The 21,438-nt window shown below is 45.3% G+C and overlaps 1 protein-coding gene across 1 annotated transcript in view; it reads right to left on the bottom strand.

The window, feature by feature from the left end:
• Positions 1-21,438, bottom strand: part of LOC141107512 (putative HLA class I histocompatibility antigen, alpha chain H) — a 61,952-nt gene that overhangs the window by 29,367 nt on the left and 11,147 nt on the right. The window contains exons 2-4 of the mRNA XM_073598290.1: positions 9,075-9,338; positions 7,269-7,556; positions 1,561-1,854 (exon numbers count right to left, since the gene is read on the bottom strand). Coding sequence (XP_073454391.1) covers positions 1,561-1,854; positions 7,269-7,556; positions 9,075-9,338 — 846 coding nt within the window. The remainder of the gene's footprint in view (positions 1-1,560; positions 1,855-7,268; positions 7,557-9,074; positions 9,339-21,438) is intronic.

Raw genomic sequence — 21,438 nt, 5'->3', positions numbered from 1 at the left:
TCACTAATTTCTCATGTTGATCCAGTGTTGCCTTCCTCTTTGTTTGGTTCTGATCCCTTAATAAAGGATTTTTGTTTTGAATTATACTCTCCTATGTGTTTTACTTAAAAAATGACAGCTTGTTTGTGAGGATTCAGGTACATTTCAAATATACAATGTGAAATGAACAAGGCACACCAACAACAAACAATCTCCTGGAGATTAAATAATAAAAGATATCAGTGGTGTTGGGGTAACTTGACACACAAAACACACACAAAAATATTCTGGAGTAAAAATAAAAATAACATTGAACAAAGATCAGCCTTGGAAAAAATACAAACATTAAAGAAAAAAAAAGGCTGAAAATCCAAAAAATAAATAAATAAATAAATAAAACTGTCAGATGTGACAACTAATAACAATATATTGAGGGAATCCCACTAAAAAACACAAATAAAACTTTGTGAGAAGTGTGTGTGAATATGAGCAGCAAAACGACTTAATTCTTGTCACATTATAAAGAAGAGAGTGCGCTGTATTAAACCATTTTTAACATTGCAGCGTGACGAAAGTGCTGTATCCATTACGAACGCTAAGTTTACCAGAACGAGCTGTCCCGTGTCGGAATTTCTTCTGAGCATGCGTGGCACTTTGTGCGTCGGAACAGGCCACACACGGTCGGAATTGACGCGATCGGATTTTGTTGTCGGAAAATTTTATCTCCTGCTGTCCAACTTTGTGTATCGGAAAATCCGATGGAAAATGTCCGATGGCGCCCACACACGGTCGGAATTTCCGACAACACGCTCCGATCGGACATTGTCCATCGGAAAATCCGACCGTGTGTACGGGGCATTAGTATGTATCTAATTTACTAAAGAAATTTTTTTATTTCTGTCTGTGTAGCTCTTGGAGAGCAATGCTGCGTACACACGATCGGACATTGATCAGACATTGCGACAACAAAATCCATGGATTTTGTCCGACGGATGTTGGCTCAAACTTGTCTTGCATACACACGGTCACACAAAGTTGGTCGGAAATTCCAAATGTCAAGAACGCGGTGACTTACAACACATAAGACGAGCCGAGAAATGAAGTTCAATAGCCATTGCGGCTTTTCTGCTTGATTCCGAGCATGCGTGGAACTTTGTGCGTCGGAATTGTGTACACACGATCGTAATTTGCGTGAACGGATTTTGTTGTCAGAAAATTTGGGAACCAGATCTCAAATTTTGTGTGATGGAAATTCCGATGGAAACGGTCCGATGGAGCCTACACATGGTCGGAATTTCCATCAACAAGCTCTGATCGCACATTTTACATTGGAAAGTCCGACCGTGTGTACGGGGCATAAGGCCCCAATCACACATGTGCATTGTGGGTGCAGTGCGTTAAAAAAAGCCCTGATTGCTGCATCTTTGATACGGTTTCATCAAAATGCATGCTTTATAGAGGTCAGTAGTAGTGCACCTACAACACACCACACAGATGTGAACCGGCCCTTAGAAAAAAAGTTTTGGCTGGACACAAAAAGTTTGCAAATCACTATGTTTAGATCTGAAAAAAGTGCTGTACCTTGCATGTCCTGTTCTGTCAGAGTGACAATAAGAACATCCTCCAGACTGCTGTGCTGCACATGACAGGAGTAAGTGTCTCCCTCCCTTGTTGGCACTTCCACACTCACTCTGATCTGATAGGTGCCATTAGGATGGGGGAGAATTGGACTAATTTCATCTAAAGGAAGATGGTCCTCCCCATTCTTCACCCACTTCACATCCACAGCTCGGGGGTGAAAACCATATGCCAAACAATGAAGTCTCGTCTTCTCCTCTGATTGATGATGGCCCCACACTTTCACTTCTGGACGCACTAAAAAAAAAAAAGACAATGATTTAAAGCAGAACTCCGGGAAATTTTTCTTCCCATGCAGCGGGGCAGTCAACTGTTTGTTTTGTCCAGGGGTGCACTCAAAGACTATACTCACCTGATCCTTCGATCCTCTGAAAAACAGCATTCCTCTATGTCCAGTGGTGGACTATTCATGCCATCCTCACATCCAGAGCCGGTCTATTGGCATGATGACATCAGGATGGGTCACCAGAGAAGACTGCTAGTGTGCAGGGGGTGGGGGAGCAGTAGGGACCAGAGGATTGGTGGATTAGGTAAGTATATCTCTGCTCTCCTCACCCCAGGACAAAAATTAGCAAATAACTCATGCAGTGCAGGTAGAGCCCCACTGCGTGGGGAAAAAAATCCTGGAATCCTTTATAATATTCTTGACTTTTCAGAGTGGTCCCCAAAATTGTTTTCACCATGTCAGCTTTTACATAGTGATGACATACAGTGGAGGCTCCAATGACAAAAAGTAAAAAAAATATATATATTGCAACATGTCCATGTTTAATTTAAATTTAATTTAAAATTTTAATTTAAATTGCATTATGAAATGTTCATTGGTTATGATAAATAATAAACTATAAAAAGAGTATTCATTTCATATACAGGAAAAAGTACATTCGTTTTATATATGTATAAGAGGTGTACACGTAGCAAAGACATGATAAAAAGTATATACGTATAGCAGCATATGATCTGAGCTTAAAATGAAGAGGCATAGTATTACTAGCAACAACATGCCTGATACTGACCGGTGCATCCACATGGTAAATGTGCATTTGCTAAGTAGGGAAAATTAATATAATTAGAAAAACCAGATGGTACAGGTAAATATGGTTTCTTATAAGATGTAGCTGGGGCATCAAAGACATAGCTTGACGCATTTCGTGGGTGTTTCCCCACTCATCAGGAGCTGATGCGACCAAAATTCCTATGAAGAGCAAATAAAAAATATAATGAACCATATTGTCCATATAAAGAAGTAAAAAAATGTAAATAAATGAACATTTTATATACCGTATATATAGGGATGATTTGATTAAACACACTCACCAACTCAGACAGCAAGTGTGGTGCACGGTGGTGGGCGTAGGGCAGTCCAAGGGACATAACCTCTCCACGGGAGCCGAGGCGGCATAAGTATAGATGCACACTCGGGCAGGGTGAGAAGATAGGGCAGAGTCTATCCATGAGCAGGGATATGTTGCAGTATCTGAGAACAAAGTGTTATATTAAGTGTGTATATAGTTAACAATGGTATATCGTATATGATAGAATAGTAGAAAATGAACCCAGTGAGCTCCAAAGGGGATGATGATGTAAATAAATAAATGAGTGTGTATATTAGGAGATCTAAATATAAAGGTGAGTAATAATAGAATAAATGTGGAGTGACCAGGGAAAGGTAAGGTGTGAGAGCGACTTGTGCATAAAGAATTGCAGGTGAGAAGAAGTGAAAAGAAAGGACAAGATCACCAAGAAATGAACACCTGAACCAAAAAGAGAGTAAAACGAAACAAAAAAGGAAAAAGGAGAGGAGGTAGAAAACACCAAATCTACCCGAATGTAGCATCTTGAGGCACCCCCAGCTAAACGTGTGCAGTAACCCCCGAGAGAGACTGGCCGTATCCACAGCCAGCTGCAAGTGGGGGGTATAAATATGCTGCCAACGCCACGTGGGTGACACAAAGGAGGAGCCGTCGCACCTGAACCGAGTCTAAACTCAGCAGTCGGTGCGGAGGAGCTCCTCCATGGGGACACCGAGATGTGTTCGCTAGACGTCGGCACTGTGACGCCAGAAACTGACGTCACACGCACAATGTAGGTGCGATGCGCAGAGGGGCGTTCGCCCGACTCTCCCGATCATAGAGTAAAAGGGGAGGAGGGGGGACCCACTGGCGCATCGCAGCTCCCACAGAAAGGAGAACCCAGCACCGCCCAAACTCCTGACCACCACACACAAACACGAACATTGGCCAAGTGGAGAGTGTGCCTGGGATACCTATAAAAGGGAGAGCCATGTGGGGCAAAAAAAAAAAAACGGTAACAGAGATGCTGCCTATAAAGATTGAGAAATAAAAATATTGATAAACAATAACATGTCTGTAGCTGCACTAGAAAAAAATCTATACATAAAGACAATATCCTATACATGATGGTACCCTATAAGGGGCAAACCTCACACAGGGAGGGTAGGGGAACACTACCAATCCCATTTCACCAATTGCTTCCATCCTGGTAATATATTAAATGTAATATACCTGTCGGTATCAGGCATGTTGTTGCTAGTAATACTATGCCTCTTCATTTTAACCTCAGATCATATGCTGCTATACGTATATACTTTTTATCATGTCTTTGCTACGTGTACACCTCTTAAACATATATAAAACTAATGTACTTTTTACTGTGTATGAAATGAATACTCTTTTTATTGTTTGTTATTTATCATAACCATTAAACATTTCATAATGCAATTTAAATATGATTTTTTGATCTCCACTACCCAAGCGCTTCATTTAAAGTCCCAACTTCCCTTCTACAATTACCCAATACCGGGATGGAGGCACTTATCTGTGCCTCATTTAAAGTCCCAAAACTCCCCCCATATTTTCATATATTACCAGGATGGAAGCAATTGGTGAAATGGGATTGGTAGTGTTCCCCTACCCTCCCTGTGTGAGGTTTGCCCCTTATAGGGTACCATCATGTATAAGATATTGTCTTTATGTATAGATTTTTTCCTAGTGCAGCTACGGACATGTTATTGTTTATCAATATTTTTATTTTTTCAATCTTTTTATAGGCAGCATCTCTGTTACAGATTTTTTTGCCCCACATGGCTCTCCCTTTTATAGGTATCCCAGGCACACTCTCCACTTGGCCAATGTTCGTGTTTGTGTGTGGTGGTCAGGAGTTTGGGCGTTGCTGGGTTCTCCTTTCTGTGGGAGCCGCGATGCGCCAGTGGGTCCTCCCCTCCTCCCCCTTCACTCTATGATCGGGAGAGTTGGGCGGACGCCCCTCTGCGCATGCGTATGCATGTGACGTCAGTTTCTGGCGTCACAGCGCCGACGTCTAGTGAACACATCTCGGTGTCCCCATGGAGGAGCTCCTCCGCACCGACTACTGAGTGTAGACTCGGTTCAGGTGCGGCCTTCTTTGTGTCACCCACGTGGCGTTGGTGGCATATTTATACCCCCCCCTTGAAGCTGGCTGTGGATACGGCCAGTCTCTCTCGGGGGTTACTGCACACCAGCCCTGCATTACACGTTTGGCTGGGGGTGCCTCAAGATGCTACATTCGGGTAGGTTTGGTGTTTTCTACCTCCTCTCCTTTTTCCTTTTTTGTTTCGTTTTACTCTCTTTTTGGTTCAGGTGTTCATTTCTTGGTGATCTTGTCCTTTCTTTTCACTTCCTCTCACCTGCAATTCTTTATGCACAAGTCGCTCTCACACCTTACCTTTCCCTGGTCACTCCACATTTATTCTATTATTACTCACCTTTATATTTAGATCTCCTAATATACACACTCATTTATTTATTCACATCATCATCCCCTTTGGAGCTCACTGGGTTCATTTTCTACTATTCTATCATATACGATATACCATTGTTAACTATATACACACTTAAAGAGGAGGACCCATGAAAAAAAAAAAAAATTAAAAGTCAGCAGCTACAAATACTGCAGCTGCTGACTTTTAATTGGACACTTACCTGTCCCAGGGTCCAGCGATGCGGGGGATTGAAGCCCCGCTTGTCTCCCAGGGCCGGCATTGCAACTGTGGGCGCCGGGCTGTGGCTTCACAGCCTGGCACCCACTGTGCATGCGCGAGCGGCGTCGCGCTCTGTGATTGGCCGCTCAGTCACCTGGGACCTGTAATGGGTCCCAGATGATTGACAAGAGGGAGGGAGCAGAGCCGAGTCCTTCCTGTGCTGAGGGGGAAGTGATGTCACCAGCCCAGGCACTGGAAGAGGCAGACTACGAGGGACCCCCAAGAAACAGGCATTTAGAGGCAAGTAAAAAAAAAAAAATTCAAAATGTTTTTTTTTATTTTTTTTTAGGCACAGTCATGGATTTTTTTTTAGGGTGGAACACCACTTTAATATAAAACTTTGTTCTCAGATAAGCTTGCTCCTACTGCAACATATCCCTGCCCATGGATAGACTCTGCCCTATCTTCTCACCCTGCCCGAGTGTGCATCTATACTTATGCCGCCTCGGCTCCCGTGGAGAGGTTATGTTCCTTGGCCCGCCCTACGCCCACCACCATGCACCACACTTGCTGTCTGAGTTGGTGAGTGTGTTTGATCAAATCATCCCTATATATATATAAAATGTTCATTTATTTACATTTTTTACTTCTTTATATGGACAATATGGTTCATTATATCTTTTATATGCTCTTCATAGGAATTTTGGTCGCATCAGCTCCTGATGAGTGGGGAAACACCCACAAAACGCATCGAGCTATGTCTTTGATGCCCCAGCTACATTATTTATCATAACCAATAAACATTTCATAATGCAATTTAAATATGATTTTTTGATCTCCACTACCCAAGCGCTTCATTTAAAGTCCCAACTTCCCTTCTACAATTTTCCATGTATGTGTAGGAGTTGATTCATCCCAGCACCAAGGTACAGTGCCAAGAATGTACAATGTACAAAGAGGCCAGACAAAATTATAAGATTTGGTTCTTTTTGACTTCAAGGGAGTTTGTGCACTATGTTTGAGGTTTGTTGATTTCACGTTAGATTAGGCAAAGGTTAGTTGGACAGAACTATGCTTAGTTTGCGCATCTGGATGTTTGCATGGCATCCCCCCCAGATGGACCCGGGCTGCATGGAGCCCACGGGCCACGGGTTGGATACCTGCCTGATTGGATACAGTGTGAATGGATAGATAGGTGGGTCATCCTATTCCATAGTTTAGCATGCGGCCAGGCCCATCTGGAGAGACGCTGGAGATGCCATGTAAACATAGCAGTTGTGGCAACTTAGCTCAAGGTGAACTTTAATGGTTTATTTTAAGGGGACACATGTCAACTATGGTATTCTTTCCATGGCTACCCTTCTTTTGTACTTCTTATTTTCCCCTAGAATGCATTGTAATGGGCCTCCTTAATACCAATCATAATGTGAGGTAGATTATTGAGGAATAATGGAAGCTTTCTGAGGTCTGGTGGTAGAGAAGACCTGTAAATAGCATATGTCATCTCCCTACAGAGCCATGAGATCTGGACCTGCATCTCTAAAGCTATGAAGCTTAGCAATAATACCATTATGGAGGACACAGTCTGCACCCAGGAGCTCTTCTCATTTTATGGCAGGTACACTCCTATTAGAAGATAACAATTAGGATTTCATCAATTTTTTTTTCTTACCAGGCTTTAAGGTCTCTTTCATATAGTCCAGGTAGACCTTGAACCATGTCTTACACTCTTGCTCCATATACCACTTTTGCTTTTCAGCGCTGGACTTGCGGCTGTTCCAGGCATCAGTAATCTTCTTTGCACCAACCATCAGGGGAACATACGTGGACATAAATGTATCCAACGCTATAAAAAGATCCCCATTGGCCGCAAACTCTTCATATCCGCTATAGTTGTCATCTTCATCTCCAGACATCAGGCACCAAAATCGAACTTGTAAAACAAGCCCGTTTTTTCGATCTGCAAGAAAAATAATAGTGAATTTATATATACCATTTAGCAATAACAAAAGCAATTTAAAATGTACACAATTAGGTTTGATTAATAAGGCCCAGAAAAAGACAGTGAAGATTAGTCAGCTGAGGCAACCAATCAAATTTTCCCTTTGAATAAATGGCAGCAGCCTGAAAATAACAGTTGCTGTTTAATGATATAGATGGTTACTGCACTATGCTTATTTGGCCAGTCAAATTCAGTGTAACCACTTTTCTTAAACATTCTGGCAACCCCCCCCCTACAGTAGCATACACGGCACCTTTTTTGGGACATTTTGGGCACTAAATATACAGGTACCTAGAGGCGACTATGGGAAAAAAGAGCTCCTAGCTAGCAATCAGGGACAGCTTGAGCACTAGAAATAACATGAACTGCTGGCAGAGATGGAAAGGTGGCAGTGATCAGAAAAAATTATACTGACACTGCACTTCTTGGGGGGGGGGGGGGGGCTAAACACAAGTGCTGGCAGTGATCAGGGAGGATCCTGCTAACATTGCATTTTTGGGGACACTATACTATTGGGGACACTAGTATTGTTCTGATCATGACCAGAATACTGAAACGTTTAGATACTATACTGGTGATGGTGGTGATCAGCAACCTATAGTGTGACTGTGATAGTGTGGCGGGCAATCTCCCTAGTGACACAAATACAGTGTATGTAAGTGCATAGGTCCTGCATTTACTCACACAGTATCTGAGTAAAAATAGCTCAGGGAGCAAGAAACAGCCTGATACTGTGTGTGTTCTGTTTACAAACACACAGAGGGCTATGCTGTGATTCGGCTACAGAGGATAAGCAGGTATACAGCCAAAATCATTGGCTGAAACCTGCTGATAAACTCATGCTGTAGCCAATCACAACACAGGTCAACAAAGTGCACGTGCATGTCTGTCCCAAACCCAGAAGAAAGGCTGTAGCGTACCCATAAGTCGCCTAGTCTGGCTGTGCTGCCCACTCATAGTAAATGTACTGCGAGTGGGTGGCAAGTGGTTAAATGCAAGCAGTGTAAGTATCTAAATTTGACCTGGTATCAGCCTTTTGCAGTTTCTGAACAGCAGAGCTTAGAGAGGAGAAGGCATTAGCAGTACAAATAGCCAACCAGGCATGTTGCAGTGCAAGGATCATACTGATAGGAGAAAAATACAGAATGACAGAGAGATGAGCTAGTCGGTGTGCTGCCCCTCTTTTCGCTGCCCAGTCACAGGGTGGGGATGAGGGCGGAGATGTTTAAGTGGAAGTGGAACTGTAGCAGAAAAAGATCAGTTTCCCTACCCTGCAAAGGCAGGACTTTGCTGTGTAGCAGAGATGTGTAAGATCTGGATGGACAGGAATTTAAATCCTTAGGCAGGTAAAAGGAGGTATTTCATGCGTGTTATATGTATTTCAGCTGTTTGCCTGGAATACAGGCTCATGTTTGTGTTCACATTATCTATGTAAATATATTTTGCTCTGCTTATGGTTGATACCTAAATCTTTACCTTTGGTGTTGTTAAAATGTTTTAATATGTCATGTGTGATCTCCTGCTGCCTGCCCTCATAATACTGAGCAATCCGGGTCTGATTCTCCCAATGCTGAGGATTTATATTTGTCTCCATCCAGGGCAGGAGAAGCTGTACTCTCTGGGTCTCACTGTCATATCTTGAAATCTGTATATCATCTACATAACCCACAGCTTGATAGGATGGGTTCCCAGCTCCAGGAGTGGAGTCTGTCGTAAAATCATAACGAAGGATGTAGGGTTCTGTAAAAATAAATAAAAAGGTAAGATTTAATTAATCTTTGAAAACCCTGCTACATTTTTCTCTTGTTTTCAAACAAGCTATCTCTTGAAGAAAACAGAGGTAAGTCAAATGATCTAGGAATATGCGGACCTAATTGCGATCCTGAATCTGTACATGCCCAATCTGTGAAGAATTGCAACATTTGTAAATACCATCTGGATTCTGCAGGGAGGGATTCCGAAGTTTGATTCTTTGATATTTCAAGAATTTGCTTTGTCATAAAGTATCTGATTCAACCAAATGTGCAGATTGATTCACTAATCTGTAAACGCAAAAAACATTTTCATGCCTTCGTAGATAGAACTTCCCATTAGACCTTCTCTAAACAAATTGATAAATTAGAAATCTAAAAAAAAACATGACCTAGCTTTGGCTTCAGTTGGTGGCTTATTGAAGTTGTTCACTTTAGAATGGAGAATTTCTGGACAGTTAACCACATAATTTTGATGGGCACCAACCCTAAACTGCTTAGTTTGCCAACTGATCTTCTGGTCCATGTGAACCATGAATGGTAGTTACGAACAGACTATGTTCTGAGACTGTAACTTTTATCAGAGGTAAAACATACTTTTCATTGACACAAGCATACATGTGATCTGTCATTTTAGAGTTTGCCAACAGGTGGTACAAGAAGCAATTTTTGTCTATAATCTACCATTTAGCAGTATCTGTGGAAGCACACAGGGAAGCCATATCCAATAGATGACATGTTTAGAGCAATGTGGCCTCGTGTTCAGAGAAACTTTGAAATACATCTTCAAGTCATCTTAGAAATACATTTGTTAGGAGAAATGGCGTAAATAGTTAACCTGCAAATGGGTTTTCAAAGTGCAGGGGCTATAAGCCTCTGACAAGGTTCCACCATCCACTTTCTCTTCCATGGATTAGTTTGACATCCCAGTGCCTCAGGAAGTGAGAAATGTCCCTATCTCTTGCTACCCCCAGAAGGTAAAAAAAAAAGGAGGTACCAAGCGCAATGAGGTTCCCAGGGGATATGGAGATAACCATAGTAAGTGCAGCTCCAACTACTCAATGAGACATGAGCACAAAACAACAAATATAGGAGCGCTCAGAGCCCTGTGCAAGGCAATAGAGCCGCAAGCACAGGAATAGATCAAATCAAAATTTTCCTCTTCACTGGCTTGATGATGTATCAGTCTGGGTACTCCTGCATGTCATGCTTTTTAACTGTACATTAAAGTGAATTTTGATTTCATCTATTGCTAGGCTTGTGGCTATATTGACTTCCACAGGCTCTTTATTTGTTGTTTTGTACCCCGGAAGGTGTCTACCACTATACTGATTTCCTGGAGGCCCTGCTTTAGCATAGATGTAGCAATTTATAGCTTAGTTAGGCCCCATATTGGTCCAAAAAATTCAGTAAGAACCTCATGCTGAATTAGGGCATCAGCTCCCACAACATAACCTGGAGATATGCACTACTGCTGTTTATTTGTATCACTCTTAGGCATAGGAGTCCACTAGAAAAAGAGTGAGGATAATGTTGATTGGAGTGTCATCCTTTCACCTTGGTGCTCCTACCTGCATGCATCATAAAGAAACTATTTGCTAATGTCCTTCTAGAACTTGATCTACATTGCCCTGAATGTTTATTTTGGTTGACAGGTTATTTATAACCACCTTTAGAATGTCCAGCTTATGCCCCAAAGTTCATGCAGAACAATTTCACCTGCTCACTTTTAATTTAATGAAAAAATATAATATAAAATATGCTGAAGAAGAGAGGATTATTGCTTTCAGGCCTGCCAAAGACCAAAAACATAAACTGAAACCTTATACATTTGTTTTTCATATGCATCTCTGTGATTTTATGATCATTTTCCAGCTTTGTTTTAGAGCCTTCAAAGACGACATACAGTATTACCAAGGTAGCGCTCAACTTCACTTTCCAAGTTCATAAGAATGGTTTCATCCCCTTGCAGCTTGATTAATTAGAAATTCAACATTAAGAAGAATCTACCGGTGCTGAAAATTACACTATTAGTCAATTAGTTGAGTAGAATTCGGAATTCTGATGGGAAATGTTTTTTGCCATGCACACCCAACAATTAAAAGCAGAAGCCTAGAAAACAGGAATTCAAGCATACCTATACTAAAACGTTAATATAAAGATATATGAACATGCATAGATGGATAAATAGATCATCATAACTTATCTTTCCTTGAAAAAATTGCCCTAGGTACCTCTGATGTTAGTCACATATCCAAAATCCTAAGAAATGTACTTGATCACTACTAAAGGAGAGAATTAGTCACTCTTAAGTCTAATCCTCCCCAACAGCAAGTGAGATTAGTCTTTAGTATTTGGTGCAGCATATTCATTGAGGTACATTTGACATAAATATACCATTTCCTATCCAATCTACAGAAGAGATTGTGGATAGGCTGTACTGTTTTACCTCCAAGTCATAATTCGTCTGTACTTCAAACATTGTGGTTGTCAATAATGGAGATGCTATCATGACTCCAGAACCTGTTTTGCTCTCCACCTGACGTTGGTTCTCATTGCACTTCTTCACTTTCAGCCATTACCATTTATGCCTTATCCAGGTATATCCAGATAAGGAAAATGTGGCTTACACTGCACCGGATTCACTTATCTCTCACTGCTGTATTAAGAAAAACACATAAAAATTTAATAAATATTGAGCCATTTTAACAAAGTAATGCATCATAACTGAATTACCCAGAATCCCCTGCCATCCCATAGTACTCCAGAAAACTGCATATTTTACCCTGAGATAAATACTACATTACACTAACTGTGCACACAGATTAAAGCGGAAGTCCAGGCATACATAAAATTAATACATTTAATGCATTTGTGTACTCCTTTAAAAAAAACATTGTAGAAGTATTTTTAAACACACAATCACAACCTAAATTTGCCTTAATATCAACCTCTTGTCATCCGCTACACAGTACCTATGCCCCGTACACACGGTCGGAGTTTCTGACGGGAAATGTTCGATGGGAGCCTGTTGTCGGAAATTCCGACCGTGTGTAGGCCCCATCGGACATTTTCAGTCGGAATTTCCGACAAACAAAATTTGAGATCTGGATCTCAAATTTTCCGACAACAAAATCCGTTGTCGTAAATTCCGATCTTGTGTACACAATTCCAACGCACAAAGTTCCATGCATGCTCGGAATCAAGCAGATGAGCCGCACTGGCTTTTGAACTTCATTTTTCTCGGCTCGTCGTACGTCACCGCGTTCTTGACGTTTTGAAATTTCCAGCAAGATTTGTGTGACCATGTGTATGCAATACAAGTTTGAGCCAACATCCGTCGGAAAAAAAAACATGGATTTTGTTGTCAGAATGTGGAATCGTGTGTACGCAGCATAAAGATGGGAGAGGGATAAGCAGTACTAGGAGTAGATCCAATTATGTTACAAATACATTGTACTGACAAGAGACATGCTGACGAAAGGAGAGCGCAGAGTGAGCAGAACTGATGACTTATGAGTGTGTTTCTGCTCTTTCATAATCCAGTCAGCAGGCTATGGGCAGAGCAATGATCCCACTTTATTCACCCTCATGGCAATGCTGTTTGGCTGAGGGTATATGAATAATAAAAGTGGCTTGACAAATTTATACATTTTTTTACAGAGAAGATAATTCACATTTGTGATTTAGACTGAGCATTTAGCGGTTTGCCTGGAATTTAGCTTTAAGGCAGAGTACAATATTTAAAGCAAAGTAAACCCATCAGAGTTCATCTTTTACTGATATGGCATTCTAGAAAAAAAATCATATTTTATCTTATTGACATTATTGAGTAACTTAGAGCAGGGGTATGCGGCCACAGTGAGTTTGGCATGCCAGGAATGTCAGAAGGGACGCTGGGGATGCCGTGCAAGCACAGCAGCCACGGCGGCCGACACAGACAAGCCAGGCAAATTCACGTCTGTAGGGACGCCAGGGATGCCGTGCAAGTACAGCAGCTGCCGCGGCCAACACAGCCTAGCCAAGCAAATTTATGTCTGTAGGGACGCTGGGGATGCCACGCAAGCATGGCAGCCGTGGCAGCCTGCATTAACAAGCCAGGCAAAGGCACAACTGGAGGGATGCCGGGGCTGCAATGTTTGCAATTGCACAGGCAAAAAGGAATGCCAGGTAATCTTTTTCTGCTCATCAGCTCTCCTTATTGTTAGTGTATTTTCTGTGTGGCCCAAAACAATTCCTCTTCTGAACTCCTGGAACAAAAATGTTATTTAAAGTGGTTTTAAAGCCTCAAGTTTTTTTTTTTTACCTTAATGCATTCTATGCATTAAGATAAAAAAAAACCTTTTCTGTGCTACTGGATTCCACAGCCCTTCCTTATACTTACCTGATCCCGATCCAGCAATATGCACAAGAGCAGCAGATTTTAACATCTCCTTCCTCCATGGGCAGATTAATAGCAGCAGGATTGTCAGGTCACCAGTATCCAGGTGACAGATGCACCCCGTTGGGGTCAGGAGTGCACCGCTATGATAGTGGACCCTACGGCTGACTGCTGCAGGTGGAACTCGGGTGGTTCAGGAAGGCAGGTCCCCTGGAGCACCAACACGGATCCCACAGTGAGTTACAGCATAGATTCCCCAGGGCGCGGAGTCTAAGAGCCAGTTGGCGTTCACCAGAGCCTCTAGTGGTGAGGATGGACTGGGCTGCAACTGGCTCCAGGTCGCGGCCCCCAGGGTCTCCCAGCTCACGCTCACGGTAGGCTACAGGAGGATGGAGAGGAAAGAGACAGCAGGCTGAAACAACAAGGAAGTAAGGGACAAGCCAAGGTCGGGGCCACAAGCAGACAAGGACAACAGAGTACACGCCACGGTTCAGGGTCACAGGCAAACAGGGATGGTCGGGGACACGCCAAAGGTCAGGGTCACGAGCAGACAGGAATAGTTAAGAACAGGCCAAAGTCGGTAACAGGAATCAGACATAGGAAACACAGTAAGGACACACGGAGGCTAACACACAATGGTTGATCAGCACTGCTGGCTTGCAGTGCACAGGTTAATATAGGGTTTCCTTATAGGGCCTGGGGTGGGGCCAGGCTTAGAGGAGAGGTTATAAAAGCAGTCAGGTGAGAGGCAGCTGGTCTCTAGAGAGGAATACATGGAGACAGGTGAGCTGACAAAGGAACTCTATTGCATAACCATGACAGTACCCCCCCTCTTATGAGACCTACCCCTCCCCCGCCTGTGCCCAGGCTTAAAGGGAAACTCCAGATGGAAACTCCTCAATAGATGAGGAGTAAAGACCTCAGATGCAGTGATCCAAGACCTCTCCTCAGGACCAAACCCTTTCCAATGTACAAGGTACTGAAGAATGCCTTTACGGAGCCAGGAATCCAAAACTTGACTAACCTCGTACTTTAGATCATCCTCAGAGACCGGAACCGAGGTAAGGAGAGGACTTATTGAGGACTAAAGGCTTTTTAGAAATGGGTAAGGGCACGAGAAGACCATTTGAAGTCTGAGCAGGGTCCTCCAGACCTTTAAAGATGTGCTGGACATCCAACACAGGACCATCAGACTGGGTAGAGGTCAGTGGATCCCTGAGGTCAGGTTGGTTAAAAGGTGACGTGTCAAAAGAGTTAAGCTGGATAGCTGAAACACAAACAGAATGCAGAGAGCCCTGAACAAAAGATTGAAAACCCCACCTGGCCGAATGAGGCAGTCTATCCAAAGGATGGATTGAGCCTCTTAAACAGGTTTGAACGGACGTAGTAGCAGTAGGGTGAGGCCAGGTTACAGAAGGTCCTGAACAAGAAGCAGGGAGCTCACTGGGCATAGGCTGGACTGGTGCAGAGGCCAACTGAACAGCATTGCCAGGTGCAGCGACCACCAGAATTGCATCGCTGAGTGTAGCGACTGTGGAACTGGTGGACGAGTCAGCCTGGGTGTGTGTCCAAGGGGGTCCAGGGACAGGCAAAGGGAAATGACCATGCAAACTGGAGTGACTGATCGGCTCAGGTTCACAGGTAGGCTCCTCATCCAGAGTGCCACACGACCCAGAGAGTGCCTCAGCCCGACTATTGCAGGAGACATTCCAGAAATCGCTATACGCAGCGGGAAGAGCAGAAGATACTGGGATGGTGGCAACAGGAGGATTCTCTTTTGGGGTAACCTTGAGTAGGCAGGAGGAGGAACAGGAGGAACCCCAAGTCAAGATCTGTCCAGCAGTACAGTCAACATGTGGAGAATGGAGCCATAACCAAGGAAGACCTAATATGATAGGAGACGAAGCCTTAGGTAAGACAAGGAAGGATATCCATTCCTGGTGGAGTGTTCCTACCAACATCTTAACAGGGAGGGTCTGGAAGCGGATAGGGCCCCCTGGGAGAACAGTGCCATCAATCGCCAAAACCACCAATGGCGTTGTAAGGGGCAAAAGGGTAAGTCTCATGGAAGACGCATTTTCCCAGTCCATGAAATTGCCAGCGGCTCCGGAATCCAGATGAGCCGAGACCGAACGAGAGGAAGCGCCGACATGAAGGAACACAGAAAGAAGAAGACGAGAAGGTGAAGGTGATACTTCAGGGTCTAATACTCCACCTTCCAGATGTATTAGCCCCAATAATTTTTTCGGACGAAGAGAACAAGTGTCACGAAAATTACCTTTGGCCCCACAGTAGAGGCCCAGGCCCAGAATTCTGCCCTAGCGTGTTCTTCAGGAGACAACTTGGTCCAGCCCAGCTGCATAGGTTCCTCAGTGGGCAGGGGGTGCTCCTCGGATCGAAGAGAAGGGACTGGGAGCTCAAGCTGCCTAAGGAACGGGGAGTGCTGGCGTCTTTTTTCCAGGGCCCTTTCCTGAAAGCGAATATCGATCTGGTTACACAAGGTGATAACACCGTCCAGATCAGCAGGAAGGGATCTTCCTGCTAATTCATCCTTCATTCTATCAGAGAGGCCATGTAAAAAGGTTGCAACTAGGGCCTCATTATTCCAGCTCAATTCAGCTGTGAGGATACTGAAATGAAGAGCATACTGTCCCACAGAAGCGGACTCTTGACGGAGACGTAAAAGAGCGCTAGCCGCTGAGGAGACACGACCCGGTTCCTCGAAGATATTCCGAAAAAGTTTCAGAAATCAGACAGGCTAGAAACCACTGGATCATTCATTTCCCACAGAGGGGCAGCCCAAGCTAGCGCCTCGCTGGACAGAAGGGATGTAATATAGGCTACTTTCGCCCGATCGGACAGGAAGTTTTGGGGCTGAAGTTCAAAATGAATCGTGCACTGGCTAAGGAACCTCCTGCAAGCCGGAGCTGGCGGTTGTAATGAATGTGTCGCTGCGATGCGTTAGGTGCAGCAGCAGATAGCGGTTGAGGTTGTTGAACCGGGGGTCCTAATGAGGCCTGAACCTGTTCAAAATGGGATGCCAAATCCTGAAGGAATCGCATCACTTGGGTCTGATACGATTCCTGGGTCTCAAGTCTGCGAACTAAGCCCTGCAACGGATCATCTGCGGGTAGCAGCACATCAGCCGGGTCAATGGCTGATCAAACTGTCAGGTCACCAGTATCCAGGTGACAGATGCACCCCGTTGGGGTCAGGAGTGCACCGCTATGATAGTGGACCCTACGGCTGACTGCTGCAGATGGAACTTGGGATGGTTCAGGAAGGCAGGTCCCCTGGAGCACCAACACGGATCCCACAGTGAGTTACAGCATAGATTCCCCAGGGCGCGGAGTCTAAGAGCCAGTTGGTGTTCACCAGAGCCTATAGTGGTGAGGATGGACTGGGCTGCAACTGGCTCCAGGTCGCGGCCCCCATGGTCTCCCAGCCCACGCTCATGGTAAGCTACAGGAGGATGGAGAGGAAAGAGACAGCAGGCTGGAACAACAAGGAAGTAAGGGACAAGCCAAGGTCGGGGCCACAAGCAGACAAGGACAACAGAGTACATGCCACGGTTCAGGGTCACAGGCAAACAGGGATGGTCGGGGACATGCCAAAGGTCAGGGTCATGAGCAGACAGGAATAGTTAAGAACAGGCCAAAGTCGGTAACAGGAATCAGACATAGGAAACACAGCAAGTACACATGGAGGCTAACACACAATGGTTGATCAGCACTGCTGGCTTGCAGTGCACAGGTTAATGCAGGGTTTCCTGATAGGGCCTGGGGTGGGGCCATGCTTAGAGGAGAGGTTATAAAAGCAGTCAGGTGAGAGGCAGCTGGTCTCTAGAGAGGAATACATGGAGACAGGTGAGCTGACAAAGGAACTCTATTGCATAACCATGACAAGGAGCCATTGGCTCCCATTGCTGTCAATGAAATGCTGTGTTGAGGGAGTGGGGGGCAGGGCTGAGTCACCCAGACAGGGAGGCTCGGAAACGAGCCCGTACAAGTGTCCCCAAAGAAAGTAGCTCTCAATGGGGGAACTCGCCGAAGAGGAAGAGCATGGAGCACTAGGATTTGTGCAAAACCATTACACAGAGCAGGTAAGTATAACATGTTTATTATTTTATTAAAAAATAGTGAAGTTTTAATGTTACTTGTGACGGATCCTATCCCACACTCCACTGAGTGCTTCCGTCAATAACACCGCTTCCTCCAGTCTGACCATCAGAAAGATATATTATTATAGCTGCATTGAATAAAAGTCTAGCCGAAAATAGCTTGTAGAATCTTGAATGCTTTATTGGACAGAATACAGCCTTTTTATACACATTTAACACAAGGGGTTAGATAACGAGGTAGGGCTGACTCCCTCCCCCCCTCCCCTCTAGCAAAAACTTAAAAGACAATAATATAATTAACATGTTAATTAACACAACCCTTAAGGCAGACCTGGTGACCAGACAGTTCGTCTCCGCAGGTTAATGTGATCAGCTCTTTCAAGAATCATGTATTGTTCAGAATAAACAACCAAGAATAGTCTTTGGGCAAGTCCAAAAAAAAATAAAAGATTAATATAGAAACACCAAATAACAGGGTGAATTTGGACAGAAAAAGGTCCTTGCAGCCAGTGTCCACGACAGTGCCCCCCCCGTCCCATAGTCCGGCAGACCCAACTAGATCCACCACGGGTCAGCTTGGGGCTGTCCGGGAGAGTTTTATAGTTCAGTTTGCCGGGAAAGTCCATCAGCGTTCCCATTCTGCTTTCCTGGCCGATACTGTATGGTAAAATTGTAAGGCTGCAGTGCCAAGCTCCATCGTAACAAATGTCCATTATCCCCGGAGACCCGATTAAGCCAGATTAATGGATTGTGGTCGGTGAGCACCGTAAAAGATCGTCCGTAGAGATAAGGTTGGAATTTCTTGAGAGCCCACACCGGCGCCAAACACTCCTTCTCCACGACTGCATAACCGACGTCCCTGGGTAGCAGCTTCTGACTGATGTAGGCCACTGGGTGCTCACCGCCATCAGGTCCTACTTGGCTCAGTACTTCCCCCAGCCCAAATGTAGATCGTTGGAAGGCAGCTTCACACTTGGGGGACCACAGTACCTGTCGGGGAAGGTGCTTCTTAGTCAGGTCTGTCAGGGGCTTAGCGATGGAACTATATTGCGGGACAAATTTCCTATAGTACCCAGCTGTGACGAGTAACGCTAGGACCTGGGTTTTAGTACGGGGGGTCAGCCACTTGGCAACTGCCTCAATCTTAGCAGGCTCAGGTCGTTGTTGTCCACTGCCTACTCGACGTCCAAGGTACTGTACCTCGGACATCCCTATGCTGCATTTCTCTGGCTTAAGGGTTAGTCCTGCAGCCTTGATGCGATCTAACACGACACCCAGGTGAACCAGATGGTCCTCCCAGGATTCACTGTAGATCGCAATGTCGTCCAGATATGCACAAGCATAGTCCTGGAGGCCATCAAGGAGTTGGTCTACCATCCTCTGGAAAGTCGCTGGTGCATTCTTCATCCCAAATGGCATTACTTTAGACTGGTATAAGCCAAATGGGGTAATGAACGCCGATTTCGGAATAGATTCCGCATCCAGAGGAATTTGCCAGTATCCTTTGCATAGGTCAAGGGTTGTCAGGAATTTTCCCCGAGCAATGCGATCTAACAGATCATCGACCCGGGGCATAGGGTAAGCATCAGTGGTGGTGCACTCATTTAATCTGCGGTAGTCTACACAGAAGAGAGTTGTGCCATCCCGCTTCGGTACAAGGACCACCGGGGAAGCCCAGGGGCTGCTGGATGGCTTAATGACTCCCAACTCAAGCATCTCCTTAATCTCATGATGCATCCCCTCTCTCACTGCGTCAGGTATCTGGTAAGCCGCCTGTCTTAGTGGAAGTTGTCCCGCAGTCTCCACACGGTGCACTGCCATAGTAGTGTACCCAGGGACTGTGGAGAACATTTCCCTTCTCTGACTAAGGACCTGTCTAGCTTGTTCTCTCTGCGTCGGCCCTAGCTGGTCGTCAAGCTTTATCGTCTCTATCCCTGCAGTAATTCTATTTAGCTCTGGGAGCACCAGCAGGGGAAGATTCTCAGAATCTTCCACAGCTGGAGCACATATAGCGGCTACCTCTCCTGATCTTTCCCAGTATGCTTTCAACATGTTCACATGAAAGTTCCGTCGGACTCTTTCATCCGAACATTTAGCCACTAGCTAGGTTGTGTCACAGAGCTTTAGCACGACCCGGTAAGGTCCCTGCCAAGTGGCCTGTAACTTGTCCTGCTTGGTTGGCCTGAGGGCAAGAACCTTCTGCCCAACCTCCAGAGTGCGGTTCTGAGCAGTACGATCGTACCATTGTTTCTGCCGCCTTTGGGCAGCCCAAAGGTTCTCCTGGACAGTGTCCGTGAGCTCCTTCAGTCTGTCTCTAAACTCAAGAACGTATGCTACGACAGAGGACCCTTGGGGATCAATTCCCCCTTCCCAGTAGGCTGTGACTAGATCTAGGGGCCCCCTCACCCGCCTCCCATACAGTAACTCAAATGGGGAGAACCCGGTAGATTCCTGCGGCACCTCCCGATAAGCAAAGAGAAGGTGTGGCAGATATCTCTCCCAATCCCTGTGAGAGGTTGCAAATGTCCTAAGCAGCTGTTTCAGTGTTCCATTGAACCTCTCACACAGTCCGTTGGTCTGGGGGTGATAGGGAGAGCTCTGTAGGGGCTTTATCCCACAGAGCCTCCATAACTGCTGAGTGAGCTCAGCAGTGAACTGGGTCCCCTGGTCAGAGATGATTTCCTGAGGGAAACCCACCCTGGCAAAGATCCGGAGCAAAGCATCAGCCACAGTTTCTGCATGGATATTTGCCAGGGGAATGGCCTCCAGGTACCGGGTGGCATAATCCACTACAGTAAGGATATATCTCTTTCCAGAAGGACTAGGTCTGGGCAATGGTCCAACCAGGTCTACGGCAACGCGGCTAAAGATTTCATCAATGATCGGTAAAGGGTGTAGGGGAGCTTTCAGCGGGCCCCTATGCTTACCCACCCGCTGGCATGTGTCACAGGTCTGGCAATACTGTCGGACATCCCCTGTAATCCCTGGCCAAAAAAAAGACTGAGCCAGACGGTGGAGGGTCCGGGACATCCCCAGGTGTCCGGCTAAGGGTATGTCATGCCCAATGCGCAGCAGGTCATGATGATATTTCTGCAGCACAACCAGCTGCCGCTTGGGTGGATGGGAGGCTGTCTTTCCCTCAGTAACCCGATAGAGTAATCCCTGGACCCACTCTATTCGCTCCCTCTCCAACCCCCCAGGGTCCAATCCTGCTCTTTCCCTATAGCTAGCTAAGGAAGGGTTGCTAAGAGTTGCCTGAGCAAATTCTTGGGGAGAAGCCCAAGTCGGGGTAGGGATAGTTGGGGTAGTACAGTCTAGGTCAGGGGTGACAGGTCTTACCTGGGTCCCGTCCTCGAGGGAGCGCACCTCCATCCGGGCTTGCTGGCGGGTGATAACAGGATAGTCTTCCGGGGATACATCCAGGGAGAAGGCTGAATTTAAACGTCCCAAATCGTTGCCCAGCAAAACCTCTGCAGGTAAGTTCTGCATTATTCCCACTTCCACTTCTTTGGCCCCCGAACCCCAATCAAGGTGAACCCTGGCAGTGGGGACCCGCATAACATTTCCCCCGGCCACCCGCACAGCCAC

Source organism: Aquarana catesbeiana, linkage group LG09 (genome assembly GCF_042186555.1).
Source record: "Aquarana catesbeiana isolate 2022-GZ linkage group LG09, ASM4218655v1, whole genome shotgun sequence".
Taxonomy (NCBI): Eukaryota; Metazoa; Chordata; class Amphibia; order Anura; family Ranidae; genus Aquarana; species Aquarana catesbeiana.
This window is presented reverse-complemented; position numbering and strand designations above follow the sequence as displayed.